We start from the raw sequence: 18,517 nt of genomic DNA on the forward strand, positions 1-18,517 counted from the left end.
AATAAGTAAATACACAAAATGTTGGTTTTTCCCACTGTAAGATAAATTTTATGTTCTTTTGCTTAGTGTGTGTGTTAGTCTCAGGCCCTCCTGGGCCACATGCCTGAGTAACACAGGCTTCTGTATTTTGTATTTAGATAAGATGTGTCAAAATATATTTCAAAAAAAGTTCATAACTGTGCATTGATTTTTGTACACATGGCACCTCTCTCTTTTTTTTTTTTTTTAGATGGTGTCTCGCTCTGTCACCCAGGCTGGAGCGCAGTGGCATGATCTCGGCTCACTGCAAGGTCTGCCTCTTGGTTTCACGCCATTCTCCTGCCTCAGCCTCCCAAGTAGCTAGGACTACAGGCGCCTACCACCATGCCTGGCTAGTTTTTTGTATTTTTAGTAGAGATGGGGTTTTACCATGTTAGCCAGGATGGTCTTGATCTCCTGACCTTGTGATCCACCCGCCTCGGCCTCCCAAAGTGCTGGGATTACAGGCTTGAGCCACTGCGCATGGTTGGATGTTGATTTTTATCAGAAGCCTTTTCTGCATCTATTGAGATAATCATGTGGTTTTTGTCTTTAGTTCTCGTTATGTGACAGATCACATTCATTGATTTGTGTATGTTGAACCAACCTTGCATCCCAAGGATAAAGCCTACTTAACTGTGATGGACAAACTTTTTGATGTGCTGCTGGATTCAGTTTGCTGAGTTTTGTTGAGAATTTTTGCATTGATGTTCATCGAGGATATTTGCCAGAAGTTTCCTTTTTTTGTTGTATCTCTGCCAGGTTTTGGTATCAGGATGATGCTGGCCTCACAGAGTGAGTTTTGAAGGAGAAAGAGTCCCTCCTCCTCAATTTTTTGGAATAGTTTCAGCAGGAATGGTACTAGCTCTTCTTTGTACTTCTGGTAGAATTCAGCTGTAAATCTGTCTGGTCTTGGGCTTTTTTTTTTTGGTAGCCTATTTGTTACTGATTCAGTTTCAGAACTCATTCACTATTGGTCTGTTCAGGGATTCAGTTTTTTCCTGGCTCAGTTTTGGGAGGGTGTATGTGTTCAGGAATTTATCCATTTCTTTTAGATTTTCTTGTGTGTGCATAGAGGTAGTCATAATATTCTCCGATGGTTATTTGTATTTCTTTGGAGAAATATTTCTCCTCCATTGTTTCTGATTGTGTTTATATGGATTTTCTCTCTTATTGGTCTAGCTAGCAGTCTTTCTATTTTATTGATTTTTTTCAAAAAGCCAACTCCTGGATTCATTGATCTTTTGAATACTTTTGTGTTTTAATTTCCTTCAGTTCAGCTCTGATTTTGGTTATTTATTGTCTTCTGCTGGCTTTGGGGCTGGTTTTCTCTTGGTTCCTTTGTTATTTTAGTTGTGATGTTAGGTTGTTACATTGAGATATTTCTAACTTTTTGATGTGGGTATTTAGTGCTGTCAATTTCCATCTTGACACCACCTTGATTGTGTCCCAGAGATTCTGGTATGTTGTATCTTTTTTCTCATGAGTTTCAAAGAACTTCTTAATTTTGACCTTAAGTTCATTATTTATCCAAAAGTCATTTAGGAGCAGGTTATTCGATTTCCATGTAATTATATGATTTTGAGTGAATTTCTTGGTCTCGATTTCTAATTTGATTGCACTATGGGCTGAGAGATTGGTCATTATGATTTCACTTCTTTTGCATTTTCTGAGGAGTATTTCCTGTATTATTCTGTGACTGATTTTGGAGTACGTGCTATGTGGTGATGAAAATGTATATTCTGTTATTTTAGTGAAAAGAGTTCTGTAGATGTCTGTCAAGTTCATTTGATCCAGTGCTGAGTTCAAGTCCTGAATATCATTGTTAATTTTCTGCCCCAGTGATCTATCTAATACTGTCAGTGAGATGTTAAAATCTCCCACTACTATTTTGTGGGAGTCGAAGTCTCTTTGAGGGTCTGTAAGAACTTGTTTTATGAATCTGGGTGCTCCCGTTTTGGATGCATAAATATTAATATTTAGAGTCGTTAAGTTTTCTTGTTCAATTGAACACTTTACCATTATGTAATGCTGTTCTTTGTGTTTTTTGATCTTTGTTGGTTTGTAAAGTTTGTTTTGTCTGAAATTTAGATTGCAACCCCTGATTTTTTTCTGTTTTCCATTTGCTTAGTAGATTTTTCTCCATCTCTTTATTTTGATCCTATGGGTGTCATTGCATGTGAGATGAGTCTCTTGAAGACACCATACCAATGAGTCTTAAATCTTTATCCAGATTGCCATGGTGTACCTTTTAATTGGGGCATTTAGCCCATTTACATTCAAGGTTAGTATTGATATGTGTGGATTTGATCTTGTCATGATGTTAGCTGGTTATTATGTAGTCTTCTTTGTGTGGTTGCTTTATAGTATCATGGGTCTGCATACTTCAGTATGTTTTTGCAGTGGCTGGTATGGTCTTTCCCTTTCACATTTGGTGCTTCCTTCAGGAGCTTTTGTAAGGCAGGTCTTGTTATAACAAATTCTCTCAGCATTTGCTTGTCTGAAAAGGATCTTATTCCTCATTCACTTATGGAGCTTAATTTGGCTGGATATGAAATTCTTGGTTGGAATTTCTTTTTATTAAGAATGTTGAAGATAGACCACCAATCTCTCCTGGCTTGTAGGCATTCTACTGAGAGGTCCACGGTTAGCCTGATGGGGTTCCTTTTGTAGGTGACCTCTCTAGCTGTCTTTAGCATTTTTTTTTTTTTTTCATTTTGAGTTTGGAGAATCTAATGAGTATGTGTTTTGGGGATGATCTTCTTGTGAAATATCTTACTAGCGTTCTCTGCATTTCCTGAATTTGAATGTCAGTCTCTCTAGCTAGGTCAGGGAAGTTCTCATAAATGATATCCTGGAATATATTTCCCACATTGCTTATACTCTCTTCATCTCTTTCAGGGACACCAATGAGTCATAGATCTGGTCTCTTTACATAATCCCATATTTCTCAGAGGTTTTGTTCCTTCCTTTGTATTTTATTTTCTTCATTTTTGTCTGCCTGTCTTCTTTCAGAAAGCCAGTCTTCAACCCCTGAGATACTTTCCCACTTGGTCTATTCTGCTATTAATGAAATTCTTGTAGTGTGTTTTTTTAGCTCTATCAAGTTGGTTACAACATTCTTTTCTGTACTGACTATTTTGTCTGTTGGCTCCTGCATTGTTTTATCATGATTCTTAGCTTCCTTAGATTGGCTTTCAACATACTCTTGCATCTTGATCATCTTCATTCCTATCCATATTCTGAATTCTATTTCTGTAATTTCAGTCATCTCAGCCTGGTTCAGACCCTTTGCTGGAGAAGTGGTACAGCTGTTTGGAGGAAAGAAGGCACTCTGGTTTTTTTGGGTTGTGAGAGTTCTTGCACTGGTTCTTTTTTGTCTTTGCAGGGTTATGTTCCTTCATTCTTTGAAGTTGCTGACCTTTGGATGGATTTTTTTTCCTTTTATCCTATTTGATGACCTTGAGGGTTTCACTGTTATGTAAGGTGGATTCAGTCAACTGGCTTCATTTCTGGAAGATTTTAGAGAGCCAACACTTAGTTCCCAGCTCCTGGACTGCATGCTTAAACTCTGGAGGACTTGTGTTGAGCCCCAACTTTGTTCTGTCTTCTTGAGGTTAAGAATCCACTGCACTGGGTGAGCCAAGATGCTCTCATTAGACTGCTGGTCACTACACACTAATGGGTGATGTCAGCCAAGGCATTTAGTAGTGCAGAGACAGTGGAATCCATCCTCGTTTGCATGTGCCAGCAGCAGTGGCAGCAGCAGCACGGCTGCAGTAGGGTGCTAGTGGGTGCTGGTGTGCCTGCCTCTGTGCCAGCATTTACCACAGTGGCAAAGGGAACACAGCTTGCATGGTGGGGGCCCCTGCTGGTGACTACGTGTGGTTGCAGTGGTAGTGGTGTTGACATGGGAGCAGGGTGCTGGGGAGCATCAGCATTGGGGAGAGTCTGCTGTTCTCTATGCCTAGTTTCACTTGGGGTAGTGCTGGCAAATGGGTGGGGCACTGGCAGGGGCGGGGTTGGGGCTGGTTGGCTCTGTGTCTCAGTTTCAGGGCAGGGTGTACACATACACGCAGGCTGGCAGGACAAGATAAGCAAAACCTGCCCGTGCACACATGTGCTGGCAAAGCCATGTGGGGTGTTTCCGTGGGCCTGGGGGAAGATGCAATGTGGAAGGAGTGTGAGGGCTGGTGTGTGGCCCTGGGGCTGCCCCGGGGGAGCCCTTCGCATGTCAGGCATGGTCCACCAGCACTGGAGCTATGATGTAGGCCCCTAGGGCGCTCAAGGCTTCCCTGCAATCAGGCATGGCCAGGGTGGGCCCTGAGAGAGGCCAGCAAACTAAGGAGTGCTCAGGTAGTACCAGCCCTGCCTGATGACTAAGACTGCCCTGCGAAGTTCAGGCCCAACGGTTCCCCTAGGGCGAAAGTCTCCTGTGGGAGCAAGTTGAGTCTAGAGGGGTGGCCGTCCCTGGCTGTGCTCCACTACAGCTGCTCCCGCTGCAAACCCTCTGGGTTCATCACCTGGCTACTGCCCTGGCCACTTCTCTAAGCGTATCTCCGTTACGACTCCAGTGTCCATGGTGGTCAAAGGATCTCCTGCCAGGATTCCAGAGGCTGGTCATAAGAAGCGTTGCTCCTTGCCAGTTCAACTCACCCTTTACCCCAGATCATTGGGGGCTAGGAATGAGTTCCTGGGTGCAGTAGCCCCATGCAGGCCTCCCAGCTTCCTCCCCCTTTAGCCTAGCTTCTGTGTCTTCCCTCCATCCACTCTCAGTGCCTTCCCTCTGAAGATCCGTTAGGACTGCACCAGTCAAATCAGTCCCTCGGTGGCAGCTGTTGCACCTGGCTGCATCTAGTTGGCCATCTTAACATGTATATTTCCATAACTGATTTTTGTGTGTTGATTTTGTACCCTGCAATTTTGCTGAATTAAAATTAGCTCTAGTAGGTTTATTTATTTGTTTGTTTGTTTTTGAGATAGAGTCTGGCTCTGTCAACCAGGCTGGAGTACAGTGGTGCAATCTTTGGCTCACCATAACCTCCACCTCCTGGCTCAAGTGATCTTCCTACCTCAGCCTTCTGAGTAGCTGGGACTACAGGCGTGAGCCACCACACCTTGCTAGTTTTTGTACTTTTTGAGAGATGGGGCTTTGCCATGTTGCCCAGGCTGGTCTTGAACTCCTGGGCTCAAGCAACCTGCCTGCGTTAACATCCCAAAATGTTGGGATTGCAGGTGTGAGCCACCATGCCTGGCTAGTAGGTTCATGTTTGTGTATATGTGTGTGTGTGTATTCTATGGAATTTTCTGAATATAGAATCATGTCATCTGACAATAGAGTTTCACTTCTTCCTTTCCAATTTAGATGCTTTTATATCTTTTTCTTGTCCAATTTTCTTGGCTGAGACTTCCAGTACAATGTTGAGTAGTAGTGGTGAAAGTGAGAATCTTTGTTTTGTTCCTGTGCTTAAGGGGAACGCTTTCCATTTTTCACCAATGAATATGTTAGCTATGGATTTTTTTCATAAATGCTCTTTGTTCTTTTTGAGAAATTCCTTCTATTCCTAGCTGAATGTTTTTATTATGAAAGGGTGTTCAATTTTGTCAACTTCTTTCTCTGCATCTATTGAGATGATAATATGTTTTCCCCCTTTGTTTCACTAATGTGGTGCATTACATCGATTGATCTCTTAGGTTGAACTCCTCTTGCATTCCTAGGATTAGTCCCACCTGGTCATGGTGTGTAGCACTTTTAGTGAGCTGCTGGCTTTGGTTTGCTAGTATTTAATTCAGCATTTTTGTGTCTATATTCATAAAGGATATTGGTGTGTAGTTTTCTTTTTCTTTTTTTTTGAGACGGAGTTTAGCTCTTGTCGCTTAGGCTGTAGCGCAATGGCATGATCTTGGTTCACTGCAACCTCCGCCTCCCAGGTTCAAGTGATTCTCCTGCCTCAGTCTCCCTAGTAGCTGGGATTATAGGCGCCCGCCATGACACCTGGCTAATTTTTGTATTTTTAGTAGAGACGGTGTTTCACCAAGTTGGCCAGGCTGGTCTCGAACTCCTGACCTCGTGATCATCCCACCTTCGGCCTCCCAAAGTGCTGGGATTATAGGTGTGAGCCACCGTGCCTGGACCCCAGGTTTATAGTTTACTTTGTTTGCAGGCATCTTTGGTTTTGGTATCAGGGTAATACTGGCCTCATAGAAAGTATTAGAAGTATTCTCTCATCTTCTATTTTTTTGGAACGGTTTGTGAAGGATTAGTGTTAATTCTCCTTTAAGTGTTTGTTAGAATTCATCAGTGAAGCCCCAGGGCCTGGACTTTTTGTTTTTTTGTTTTTCATTTTTATTGTGGTAAAATATACATAACATAAAATTTATAATTTTAACCATTTTTAAGTGTACATTTCAGTACCATTAAGTATATTCATATTGTTGTACAACCATCACCACTATCCATCTCTAGAACATTTTCATTATTCCATACTGAAACTCTGTACCCACTAAACAGTAACTGCCCATTCTTTGCCCCCAGCCCCTGGTATTCATTGTTCTACTTTCTGTCTGTATGTGTTGGGAGATTTTTGATTACTGATTAATCTATGTACTTGTTACAGGTCTATTGAGATTTTCTATTTCTTCTTAAGTCATATTTGGTAATTTGTGTATTTCTAGGAATCTGTACATTTTATCTAGATGTCTAATATGTTGGAATACAATTTTTCATAGTATTGTCTTAAAAATCTTTAAAATTTCTGTAAGGTCGGTAATAATGTCTCCATTTTCTTTCTGAGTTTAGTTATTTGCTATTCTCTTTTTTTTTTCTGAGTCATACTAAAGGCTCATCAAATTTGTTGCTTTTTGTTTCCATGAACCAACTTTTTGACAATTCTTTTTCCTTTATTCTCTATTTCTTCTGCTCTAATCTCTAGTGTTTCCTTCCTTTAGAAGCTGGCTGTAGGTTTAGTTGGCTCTTCTTTTACACCTTAGGTCAAGCTTGTCCTGCACGAAGCTCAGGACAGCTTTGAATGCAGCCCAACACAAATTCATAAACTTTGCAAATAACTGAAAACATTATGAGATTTTCTTGGGAATTTTTTTTTTTTTTTTTTAGTTCATCATTTATTGTTAGGGTTAATGTATTTTGTATGTGGCCCAAGACAGTTCTTCTTTCAATGTGTTCCAATGTGGCCAGGGAAACCAAAGGATTAAACACCCCTTAGGTGTAAAGTTAGGTTGTTAATTTGAGATCGTTCTTTTTTTCTTTTCTTTTCTTTTCTTTTCTTTTCTTTTCTTTTCTTTTCTTTTCTTTTTTTTTTGAGACAGTCTGTCACCAGGCTTGAGTGCAGTGGTGCGATCTCAGCCCACCTGGGATTACAGGTGTGTGCCACCACGCCCAGCTAATTTTTTGTATTTTAGTAGAGACGGGATTTCACCATGTTGACCAGGATGGTCTTGATCTCCTGACCTCGTGATCTGCCCACCTCAGCCTCCCAAAGTGCTGGGGTTACAGGCATGAGCTACCGTGCCTGGCCTTTTTTTTTTTTTTTTTAATAAAACAAATATAAAATACTTCACAAATTTGCATGTCATCCTTGCACAGGGGCCAGGCTAATCTCTGTATTTTTCCAATTTTAGTATATGTGCTGACGAAGTGAGCATGAGATCGTTCTTTTTTAATGTAAGTATTTAAAGCTATAAATTTCACTGAGTACCCCTGTCACACCATCTCATAAATTTTGGTATCTTGCATTTTATTTTAATTCATCTGAAAGTATTTCAATTTCTCTAGTCATTTCTTTGAGCCACTGGTCGTTTAAGAATGTTGTTTAACTTTCACTTATTTGCAAATTCTCCAGGTTTTCCTGTTATTGACTTCTAGCTTCATTATACTTTTGTAGGAAAAGACACTTTGTATGATTTTGTTTTGTTTTGTTTTTTTTTGTTTTTTAGACAAGAGTCTTGCTCTGTTGCTCAAGGTGGAGTACCGTGGCGTGATCTCGGCTCACTGCAACGTCTGCTTCCCGGATTCAAGCGATCCTCCTGACTCAGCTTCCCAAGTAGCTGGGATTACAGGCACTTGCCACCACGCCCAGCCAATTTTTTGTATTTTTTAGTAGAGATGGGGTTTCACCATGTTGGCCAGGCTGATCTTGAACTCCTGACCGCAGGTCATCCACCTGCCTTGGCCTCCCAAAGTGCTGGGATTACAGGCGTGAGCCACCAAGCCTGTCCTGTTTTGTTTTTCTGAGACAGGCCCCACTCTGTCCTGCAGGCTGGGGTGTAGTGGTATGATCTCAGGTCACTACAGCCTCTGCCTTCCAGGCTCATGCCATCCTCCTGCCTCAGCCTCCTGAGTAGCTGGGGCTACAGGCATTCACCACCACTATAGCCGGCTAATTCTTAAATTTTTTTTTGGTAGAGACAGGGTTTCACCATGTTGCCAGGGCTGGTCTTGAACTCATGGGCTCAAGTGATCTGCCGTTATGCCTCACAAAGTGCTGGGATTACAGCTGTGAGCCACCACACCTGGCCCTTTGTATAATTTTGACCTTTTAAAATATATTGAGAATTGTTTTGTGGCCTAACATATGATATATCATGGGGAATGTTCCATATGCACTTGAGAATATATATTCTGCTCTTGTTAGATGGAGAGCTTTCTATATGTCTGTTAGGTCTAGTTGGTTTAGTGTGTTGTTCAATTCCTCTAGTTCCTTACTGATTTTGTCTAGATGTTATATTTATTGAAGGTGGGGTATTGGCTGGGCGCAGTAAGTCAGGCCTGTAATCCCAGCACTTCGGGATTCTGAGGTGGGAGAATTGCTTGAACTTGGGCATTTGAGACCAGCCTGGGCAACATGACGAAACCCCATCTCCACAAAAAATACACAAATTGGTCGCGTGTGGTGGTGTGTGCCTATAGTTCCAGCTACTGGGTAAGCTGAGGTTGGAGAATCACTTGAGTCTGGGAGGCAGAGGCTGCAGTGAGCTGTGATAGAGCCACCGCACTCCAGCCTGTATTGAAGTCTCCATTATTGTAAAACTATTTCTTCCTTCAATTTTATTAGTTTGCTTTGTGCATTTTGGAGCCCCCCTTTTTTTTGGTTCATGTGTTTATAATTGTTAATTTTCTCATGATTTGACTCTCTTACCAACATAAAATGTTTTTCTGTAACATTTTTTGGCTTAAAATCTATTTTGTCTGGTATTAGTATAGCCACCCCAGCTCTCTTTTGGTCACTATTTGCGTGGATTATCTCTTTCCATCTTTTCACTTTCAACCAATTTGTGTCTTTGGGTCTACAGTGAGTATTTTGTAAGTTGCATATTTGGATCATGTATTATATCATTAAAAAAAATCAGTTCTGCCGATCTTTCTATTGGTGAGATTATTTACATTTAAAGTGATTACTGAAACAAAAAGTTACTTGACCGGGCACGGTGGCTCCTGCCTGGAGATGAGGCTGCAGTGAGCCATGATCACACCACTGCTCTTCAGCCTGGGGACAGAGTGAGACCGGCTCAAAAACAAAAAACAAAAACTTGCTTATGGTTGGACTCACGCCTGTAATCCTATCACTTTGGGATGCTGAGCTGGGCAGACTGCTTGAGGCCAGGAGTTTGAGACCAGCCTGGGCAACATAGCAAGACTCCTGTCTCTACAAAAAATAGAAAAATCACCTGGGTTTGGTGGTGCACACCTGTGGTTCCAGCTACTCAGGAGGCTGAGGTGGGTGGATCAGCTGAGCCTGCGGAGGTCAAGGTTGTAGTGAGCTGATTGTGCCACGGCTCTCCAGCCTGGGCAACAGAGCCAGACCCTGTCTCAAAAAAACCCAAAATAGGCTGGGCGCAGTGGCTCATGCGGTGAGTGTACCCAGCACTTTGGGAGGCCGAGGTGGGTGGACCACTTGAGGTCAGGAACCCGAGACTAGCCTGGCCAATGTTGTGAAATCCCGTCTCCACTAAAAATGCAAAAAACTGCCTGGCTGTGGTGGCGGGCGCCTGCAATCCCAGCTACTCAGGAGGCTGAGAATCACTTGAACCTGGGAGGCAAAGGCTGCAGTGAGCTGAGAATGAAACACTGCGCTCCAGCCTGAGTGACAGAGCAAGATTCCGTCGCAAACAAACCCCAAAAAAGAAAAACAGAAAAACCCACACACCAACGAGCTTACTTATGTCATCACGCTGTTCAGTTTCTACATAAAGTGTTTTGCTCCTCAATACCTTCTTTTGTGCTTGGTTAATGATTTATCCTGTAATAGTTTGAACCTTTCTTAAATCCTTTTCTGTATATTTTAAAAGTTTTTTTTAGTGGGTACTATGAAGATTTCATTTAACATGCTGAGTTCGAAGTCCAGTTCAGACTGATACCAACTTAGCTTCAACAGCATACATTAACTCTGCTCCTTTCTCTGTCCCCTACCTGTATTGTTACAAAATATGTCTTTAAATAATTAGTGCCTATTAACATAGATGCATATTATTTTATGCATGGTTTTTAAATCATAAAGGAGAAAGGAATAATATACCCAAAATACAACCATACTAGTTTTTATATTTAGCTATATAGTTGCCTTCACCAGTGATCTTTATTTCTTCATATAGTTCTGAGTTACATCTTGCATCCTTTCATTTTAGCCTGAAGGACTCGCTTTAGCTTTTTTTTTTTTTTTTGAGCCTGAGTCTTGCTCTGTTGTCCAGGCTGGAGTGCAGTGGTACCATCTCCGCTCACTGTAACCTCTGCCTCCTGGGTTCAAGTGATTCTCCTGCCTGAGCCTTCTAAGTAGTTGGGATTACAAGCCCGTGCGATCATACATGGCTAATTTTTGTATTTTTAGTAGAGATGGGGTTTCACCATATTGGCCAGGCTGGTCTCAAACTCTTGACCTCAGGTGATTTGCCCAAAGTGCTGGGATTACAGGTATGAGCCACTGTGCCCAGCCAAGCATTCTTATATTTTTATTCATTTATTATTTTTTTTAGTGACAGGTTCTTGCTCTGTCAAACAGGCTGGAGTGCAGTGGTGTCATCATAGCTCACTGTAATCTCCAACTTCTGGTCTCAAGCGAGCCTTTACTACTACAGATGCACACCACCATGCCCAGCTAATGTTTTAAATTTATGTTTTGTAGAGATGGGGTCTTACTGGTTGTCTGGGCTAGTCAGCTGCTGGCTGCAAGCAATCCTTCTGTCTCAGCCTCCTGAGTAGCTAGGACCACAGGCCTGAGCCACCCTGCCTGGTTATTTTTATTTTGTAGAGATGGGGTCTCCTTATGTCACCCAGGCTGGTTGTGGACTCCTGGCCTCACGTGATTCCACTTCAGCCTCCCAAGGTGCTGAAATTACAGGCGTGAGCCGCTATGCTGGACTCCCCCAATCCCTCCCCACCTTTTTTTTTCTTGAGATGTAGTCTTGCTCTGTCGCCCAGGCTGGAGTGCAGTGGTGCCATCTCCGCCTCCCAGGCTCAAGCAATTCTGTCTTCGCCTCAGTCAGCTGGGACTACATGTGCATGCCACCATGCCCAGCTAATTTTTTTTGTATTTTTATTAGAAATGGGGTTTCACCATGTTGGCCAGGCTGATCTCGAACTCCTGACCTCAGGTGGTCCGCCTGCCTTGGCCTCCCAAAGTGCTGGGATTACAGGCGTGAGCCACCGTTCCTGACCCCAGCTCCACTTTTGCATTCTATTTTTTTTCTTTCCTGAAAGTAATATGGGGAGACTTTAGCATTCTTTATAACACAAGTTTACTAGTGATAAACTCCCTTGACTTTTTTGGGAATGTCTTAATGTTTCCTTCATTTTTAGAGGTTATTTTTTGCCAGATACAGGATTCTTGGTTGATTTTTTCCTGTCAGTATTTTTAATATATCATCTATCGGTGGGAGAGAGGGGAAGAAGTATCCTACTGCCTTCTGTACTCCGTGATTTCTGATAAGCAACTGTTAATCTTACTGAAGATCCCTTGTACAGGATGAATTACTTATCTCTTGCTGCTTTTCTGTCTTTAACTTTCTACAATTTGATTATAATGTGTCTCAGTGTGGATCTCTGAGTTTATCCTGCTTTGAATTTGTTGAGCATCTTGAATGTGTAGATTCACAACTCCCATCAAATGTGGGATATTTTTGGTCACTGTTTCTTAAAAAAGTCTTTCTAGGCCAGGCACAGTGGCTCACACCTGTAATCCCAGCACTTTGGGAGGCCAAGGTGAGTGAATGCTTGAGCCTGGGAGTTCAAGACTGGCCTGCGCAACATGGCGAGACCTTGTCTCTCCAAAAAATACAGAAATTAGCTGTGCTTTGTGGTAGTATGTGCTATAGTCCTGGTGCTATATTCCCAGCTACCTGTGAGGCTGACTATAGCTGGTGCTATAGTCCCAGCTACTTGGGAGGCTGAAGGGGGAGGATTACTTGAGCCTAGGAGTAGAGACTGCAGTTAGCCATGAGCTGTGACATCACACCAGTGCACTCCAGCCTGGATGACAGAGAGAGACTGTCTCAAAAGAAAAAAAAAAAAAAAAAAAAAAGGATATATCTGCATGGATTAGGCAATGGTTTCTTACATAAAACCTAAAGCACACCAACCAGAGGAAAAATAAATTATGCTTTCTCAAGATTAAAAAGGAGACTACCAAGAAAATGCAAAGACAACTAATAGATCGAGAGGAAATATTTGCAAATTATATACATGATAAAGGTCAATTATCTAGAATACATATATATTTCAAAAATTCATTTAGAGATAGGGTCTTGCTATGTTGTCTAGACTAGTGTTGAACTTCTGGGCTCAAGTGATCCTCCTGCCTCAGCCTTCTGAGTAGCTGAGACCATAGGCTTATACCACCACAACTGGCTGTGGAATATATAAAGAACCCTTACCACTCAATAATGTGGACAAAACCCAATTTAAAAATGAGCAAAGGCTTTAAATAGATTAAAAATGAAACATTTAAGACTGCTGAAAGTGGTTGCCTATGGGGAGTGGAAAATGGGAGGCAGGTGTCTGGACTGGAGGGGACGAGCTATTCTGAACAATAAACCTTGTATCACTATTTGGCTTTCTGGATCACAGTTCACAACAATGGATGAATTTGCTCCGCAGGGGTTATTTGGCAATCTGAATACATTTGTTAATAACTGAGGGATCTTCCTGACATCTAATATGTAGAGGCCAGGGATATTACTAAACATCCTACAAGGCAGAGAGAGCCCCATAGCAAAGAATTACATAGCCTAAAATGTCAATAGTGCTGAGGTGAAAAATTGCGTAAAGTATGTTTGAGGCTGGGTGCGGTGGCTCATGCCTTTAATACCAACACTTTGGGAGGCTGAGGCAGGTGGATCAGTTGAGCTCAGGAGTTCGAGACCAGCCTGGCCAACATGGTGAAACCCTGTCTCTACTACTAATATAAAAATTAGCTGGGTGTGGTGGCACATGCCTGTAATCCCAGCTACACGGGAGGCTGAGGCAGGAGAATTGCTTGAACCTGGAAGGCGGAGGTTACAGTGAGCTGAGATCGCGCCACTGTACTCCAGCCTGGGTGACAGACTGAGATTTCATCTTAAATACATAAATGAAGTATGTTTGATAAAAGTACAAACACAAGTCAATAAAAGTTATGTTACAAATTAAAAAATAATAAAAAAAAATCTTTCGTACAATATCCACAGATGTAGCTTTCTTTCTTTCTCTTTCTTTTTTTGAGATGGAGTTTTGATCGTTGCTCAGGCTGGAGTGCAATGGCGCAATCTCAGCTCACTGCAACCTCCGCCTCTTGGGTTCAAGCAATTCTCCTGCCTCAGCTTCCCGAGTAGCTGGGATTACAGGCATGCGCCACCATGCCTGGCTAATTTTGTATTTTTTTTTCAGTAGAGATGTGGTTTCTCCATGTTGGTCAGTCTGGTCTCGAACTCCTGACCTCAGGTGATCCGCCCGCCTTGACCTCCCAAAGTGCTGGGATTACAGGCGCGAGCCACCGCGCCCGACCCACAGATGTAGTTTTCTTCATGTGCCATGCTTTGAACAGCAGGGCTGGGAAAGCCTGCCAGGGATGTTTAGAGAATATGGAATTCACTTGCTTGTGAGTTAAGATGCCAGGCTTTTTTAAAAAAAGTAAATCAGCTCTTTGGCTAGAATCCTAAATTTAAAAAAAAAAGGAAAAATATATTAAAAAGTAATTATCAATCCTACTAGTTAATGTGCCAAAAGCACTGAAAAATCATGCCTTTACTTTTCATCTCCTTAATCAGGGTAATTAGAATACACTCTGGTGTAGAGGATCATAAAGCAACAGTTAAGTCTTCTTCAGGTGCTATATAAGTCATCTATGGCTGTTTCAGAAGTAACTTGATTATTACATGTGAGTTTTTAAAATAACTGTAAATAGGTCATGCGCAATGGCTTATAACTGTAGTCCCAGCACTTTGGGAGGCTGAGGTTGGTGGATCACGAGGTCAGGAGCTCGAGATGGGCCTGGCCAATATGGTGAAACCCGATGTCTCCTAAAACTACAAGAATATTAACTGGGCGTGGTGACATGCGCCTATAGTCCCAGCTGCTTGGGAAGCTGAGGCAGAATTGCTTGAACCCAGGGGGCGGAGGTTGCAGTGAGCCGAGATGGTGCCACTGCACTCCAGCCTGGGCGACAAAGTGAGACTCTGTCACAAAAAGAAAAAAAAAGAAAAAAAGAAAAAAATAAAAAAAATTGTAAATAAATCTGAAAAAATAAAATTTCTATATCAAGGTAAAAAGAGTAATTGACTGGAATTTTAAAAACTAAAAGCTTCAGGAGACAAATTTACTGACATTAGTGCTCTCATCTTTATATAACTAGCACACTATCAACAATACTCCTCAACATTAACCTTTAAAAAATTACTATTGGCCAGGCATGGTGGCTCATGCCTGTAATCTCAGTACTTTTGGAGGCCAAGGTAGGAGGATCACTTGAGTCCAGGAGTTTGAGACCCGCCTGGGCAACACAGGGAGACCTCATGTCTACAGAAAATAAAAACAATTAGCCAGGTGTATGTAGTGCCCATACCTGTGGTCCTAGCTACTCAGGAGGCTGAGGCAGGAGAACTACTTGAGCCCAGGAGGTAGAGGATGCAGTGAGCTGTGATTACACCACCACACTCCAGCCTGGGTGACACAGCAAGACCCTTTCTCAAAAAACAAAAATTGCCCCCTCAAGGCAAAAAAACGGTACTTCCAATATCCAATATATATCCAACTTCCAATATATAGTCAAAGGCCACCACTAAGACTTATCCTACATTCACATGACTTGAATCTGCTGCCCCACCCACCATTATTTGAACATTCTGGAACTGGTTTTTGTATCACTTTTCCCCTTACACATTTTAGTAGCCCACCTAGAGTACAGATAGACACCACCAGGCTGGGGAAGGGCTCACTATGCCCATATACTGGGGGCCTTTTATCTGACTGACCCAATGCCAGGAGCATGCAGAGGCGGAACTGCGAAACACAGACAAAGACCAGTGAAAGTCAGGCTTCACATTGGCAGTTAGTAACTGGTGGAATGAACTCTAGAATTCAGTTCTGATTACAGTTACTATTCTCTCTTCAATAGTTGTTACATTCTGTGGCTAAATTATTCCACATAAAATCTCCTTTAGTGAAAAATGGCACTAAAAGTTGCTTCAGTATATCGGCTTTAAACATTGGAGCCTCTTCCTCAAGAACAGCTATAGATATTATTTAATAAAATACAAAATAATTCGAGAATAAAGACTAAGAGATCATTTCTATAGTTCATTACTAGGGAAGTTTCTCGGAATATGTAGAGCTCCGAAAAAGAAAAAAAAAAAAAAAAAGAATTCAAGAATAAAATCTGGGCAGCTCAAAATAAAGTGGAAGGAAATGTTATATACGTGGTCGCTATAAACATTTCAGAAATCCAATTGCAGTATTATAACTTAGGAAAAGAGAAACTACCACATGTAAAAAAAACACAAGAGAAGAAACATAAGTTTTAGAAAATATAGACTTTTAATAACTGCTTTTATCACCAGGTTAAGCCATGCAGTTAAAAAGTAGTTAGAAATTTCTCAAGGGTGTTATAGTTAAAAAGATAAAAAGCTCATTCTTACACATATAGTATCTAGCACTTCACAGGGACACTACTGCTCAAAAGGCCCTGGCCAAATAACTCCCAAACAAAACACTCACCCAAGGTTGTTTTCAGCCCACTGTTAGCGACGCTGGGTGCAGAATGGAAAACCTCTAAAAGGAGAGGACACAAAGTCAGGTGAGTAGGGCCATTGGCAAAGCTCAGAGCCAGCCAGACTCCAAACAGGGAGCCCAAGTGGTTTTCTTCTGGGACACTCTACTTGAATTACTGTTTAATTAGTCAACCACAGATCTTCCAAAGAGAACAATTAGTAACATGATAAAAAGGTTACTGCATTCTTTGGACTATGTGTCATAATTATACTTAGCAAATTCTGACAGTTTTAACGAAAATGGCCTCCACCACTTTGCAGGTATGAAGAAAACTTAATTATCCACAGGGCTTTTAATGTTTGCTGGACAATACATGACTGATAAGCTATAAATGACACTTTTATAATAAAAAATATTAGTTTTTTCCATTAATAATTTTTGTAGGCATTCACTATTTCAGTCAAGGTTAGGCTTGTTAAGTGATTAAAGGCAATTTTATTACAGCAGCATGTACTTATTTTATTCTAAAATAATAAAATTCATAAAGAGAAACAGCTTTTATATTTGTTTGCAACCTGCAAAATTCAGTTATTTTGCATATAAAATACTAAGAACTCACTTCAAGACCATGCCACCTTCTGAAAAGGCCACACACCTACTTCTTAAATGTGTTAAAGTTACAGCGTGTCCCAGACTCGTCCAGAGCGAAATAAGCAAGCAACTGACTGCTCTTGCCTGTCCCTTCCCCAGCAATAGCACTGATTGTGTTGGGAAAAGCCACAGAGCAAGGCTGCACAGCCAGATGGAGGAGACTTTTTATTTAAAGGCAAAAATACCCAAATGGCTCTCTGGTGTAGGTGATTTCTACTTTCACACTCAGCTTGTACATGATCCCCTAACCTTAACTTCTTTCTCCTTCACTTCCAAAATCCTTCACAATCCAAATCCAGCCCCTGATTTGGATTGACTTGTTGAGAATGGTATCCATTATTACTGAGTCAGGAGAGAAAGGGATTTCTGTGGTTACATGTAAACTTGTGATAGGTCTGCAGAAGTTACAGGTGAAGAGGGTAGTGAGGAAGTCAGCCACAATCCATCTATGTGAAGGTCACACCAGCTTCATTGTACACTTTGAAGACTTTCTCAATGGCATTGACATAGGCAGTTGTTCTCAGGTCCAATCCCAGGTTATACTTCATGGCTGTGCGCATAATTTGCTGAAAAGAAAGAGAAAATGCAGTGAAGATGATCCTGACTCAAGGGGCCAGGCCAAAAACACACAAGGCCGAGACAGGCCTGGTCCAAGTTACCTTCTCAGTGTTTCAAGGCAGGACTTGGGCAGCCAAAGACAAACTACTGTAGCAGCAGAACCTCTAGGCAGGAGGGCCTAATTCTCTGGACTTAACAATGGGGTGGCTGGGTGCAGTGGCTCACGCCTGTAATCCCAGCACTTTGGGAGGCCGAGGCAAGTGGATCACTGCTGGAGGTAAGGAGTTCAAGACCAGCCTGACCAACATGGTGAAACCCCATCTCTACTAAAAATACAAAAAAATTAGCCGGGCATGGGGGTGGATGCCTGTAATCCCAGCTACTCAGGAGGCTGAGGCAGGAGAATTGCTTGAACCCAAGAGGCGGTGGTTGCAGTGAGCTGAGATCGCACCATTGCCCTCCAGCTGGGTGACACAGCGAGACTCCATCTCAAAAAACAAAACAAAAAAACAAAACAAAAATTAGTTGGTCATGGTGGCTCACGCCTGTAATCTCAGCTACTTGGGAGAGTGAGGGACAAGAATTGCTTCAACTTGGGAGGCGGAGGTTACAGTGAACTGAAATTGCTCCACTGTACTCCATCCTGGGCAACAGGGCGACTCCATCTCAAATAAACAAAAAAAGAAGAGGGTGATGAAAATGTTCTAGAATTCTATAGTGGTGATGGCTAGTATATATAATAAAGGATGCCAAATTGTATACTTTAAAAATATGAATTTATAGCACATAAACCCTATCTCAATAAAAAATTAACAAGAAAAACAACAGCCCTAAGAAGTACCACCTTCTTCATCAGTATCTGCTTACGCTACTTCATCATAAATACAAGCAGACAGAATCTGAACCCAAGAAGAAATTAGGAAAACTGGACTCAAATTGTGGTTGAGGCCTTAAAGTAGGGATCGAGCAGTCAAAATAACTTTTGCTTATACCAAATTCTACAGTAAGGTAGCCTCCTGTAGCTGTAACAGTGCGCACTGAGCTGCCATCCAATTTGGCTAACTACTCGATATTAGGCTAGCTGCCAACATCATTACC

The 18,517-nt window shown here is 41.8% G+C and overlaps 1 protein-coding gene and 1 non-coding gene across 2 annotated transcripts in view; one reads left to right on the forward strand and one right to left on the reverse strand.

Moving 5' to 3' along the window:
* Nucleotides 1-10,242, forward strand: part of LOC105495972 (arf-GAP with GTPase, ANK repeat and PH domain-containing protein 5) — a 54,667-nt gene extending 44,425 nt beyond the window's left edge. Inside the window, 2 exon segments of the mRNA XM_071069849.1 lie at nucleotides 7,657-7,699; nucleotides 7,972-10,242. Coding sequence (XP_070925950.1) covers nucleotides 7,657-7,668 — 12 coding nt within the window. The 3' untranslated portion in view covers nucleotides 7,669-7,699; nucleotides 7,972-10,242.
* On the reverse strand, nucleotides 7,577-7,680 carry LOC112429231 (U6 spliceosomal RNA). Its single transcript, XR_003021399.1, has one exon. It is a non-coding gene; the product is annotated as a U6 spliceosomal RNA (small nuclear RNA).
* Nucleotides 10,243-18,517: the final 8,275 nt, after the last annotated feature.

Source organism: Macaca nemestrina, chromosome 9 (assembly GCF_043159975.1).
Source record: "Macaca nemestrina isolate mMacNem1 chromosome 9, mMacNem.hap1, whole genome shotgun sequence".
Lineage (NCBI taxonomy): Eukaryota > Metazoa > Chordata > Mammalia > Primates > Cercopithecidae > Macaca > Macaca nemestrina.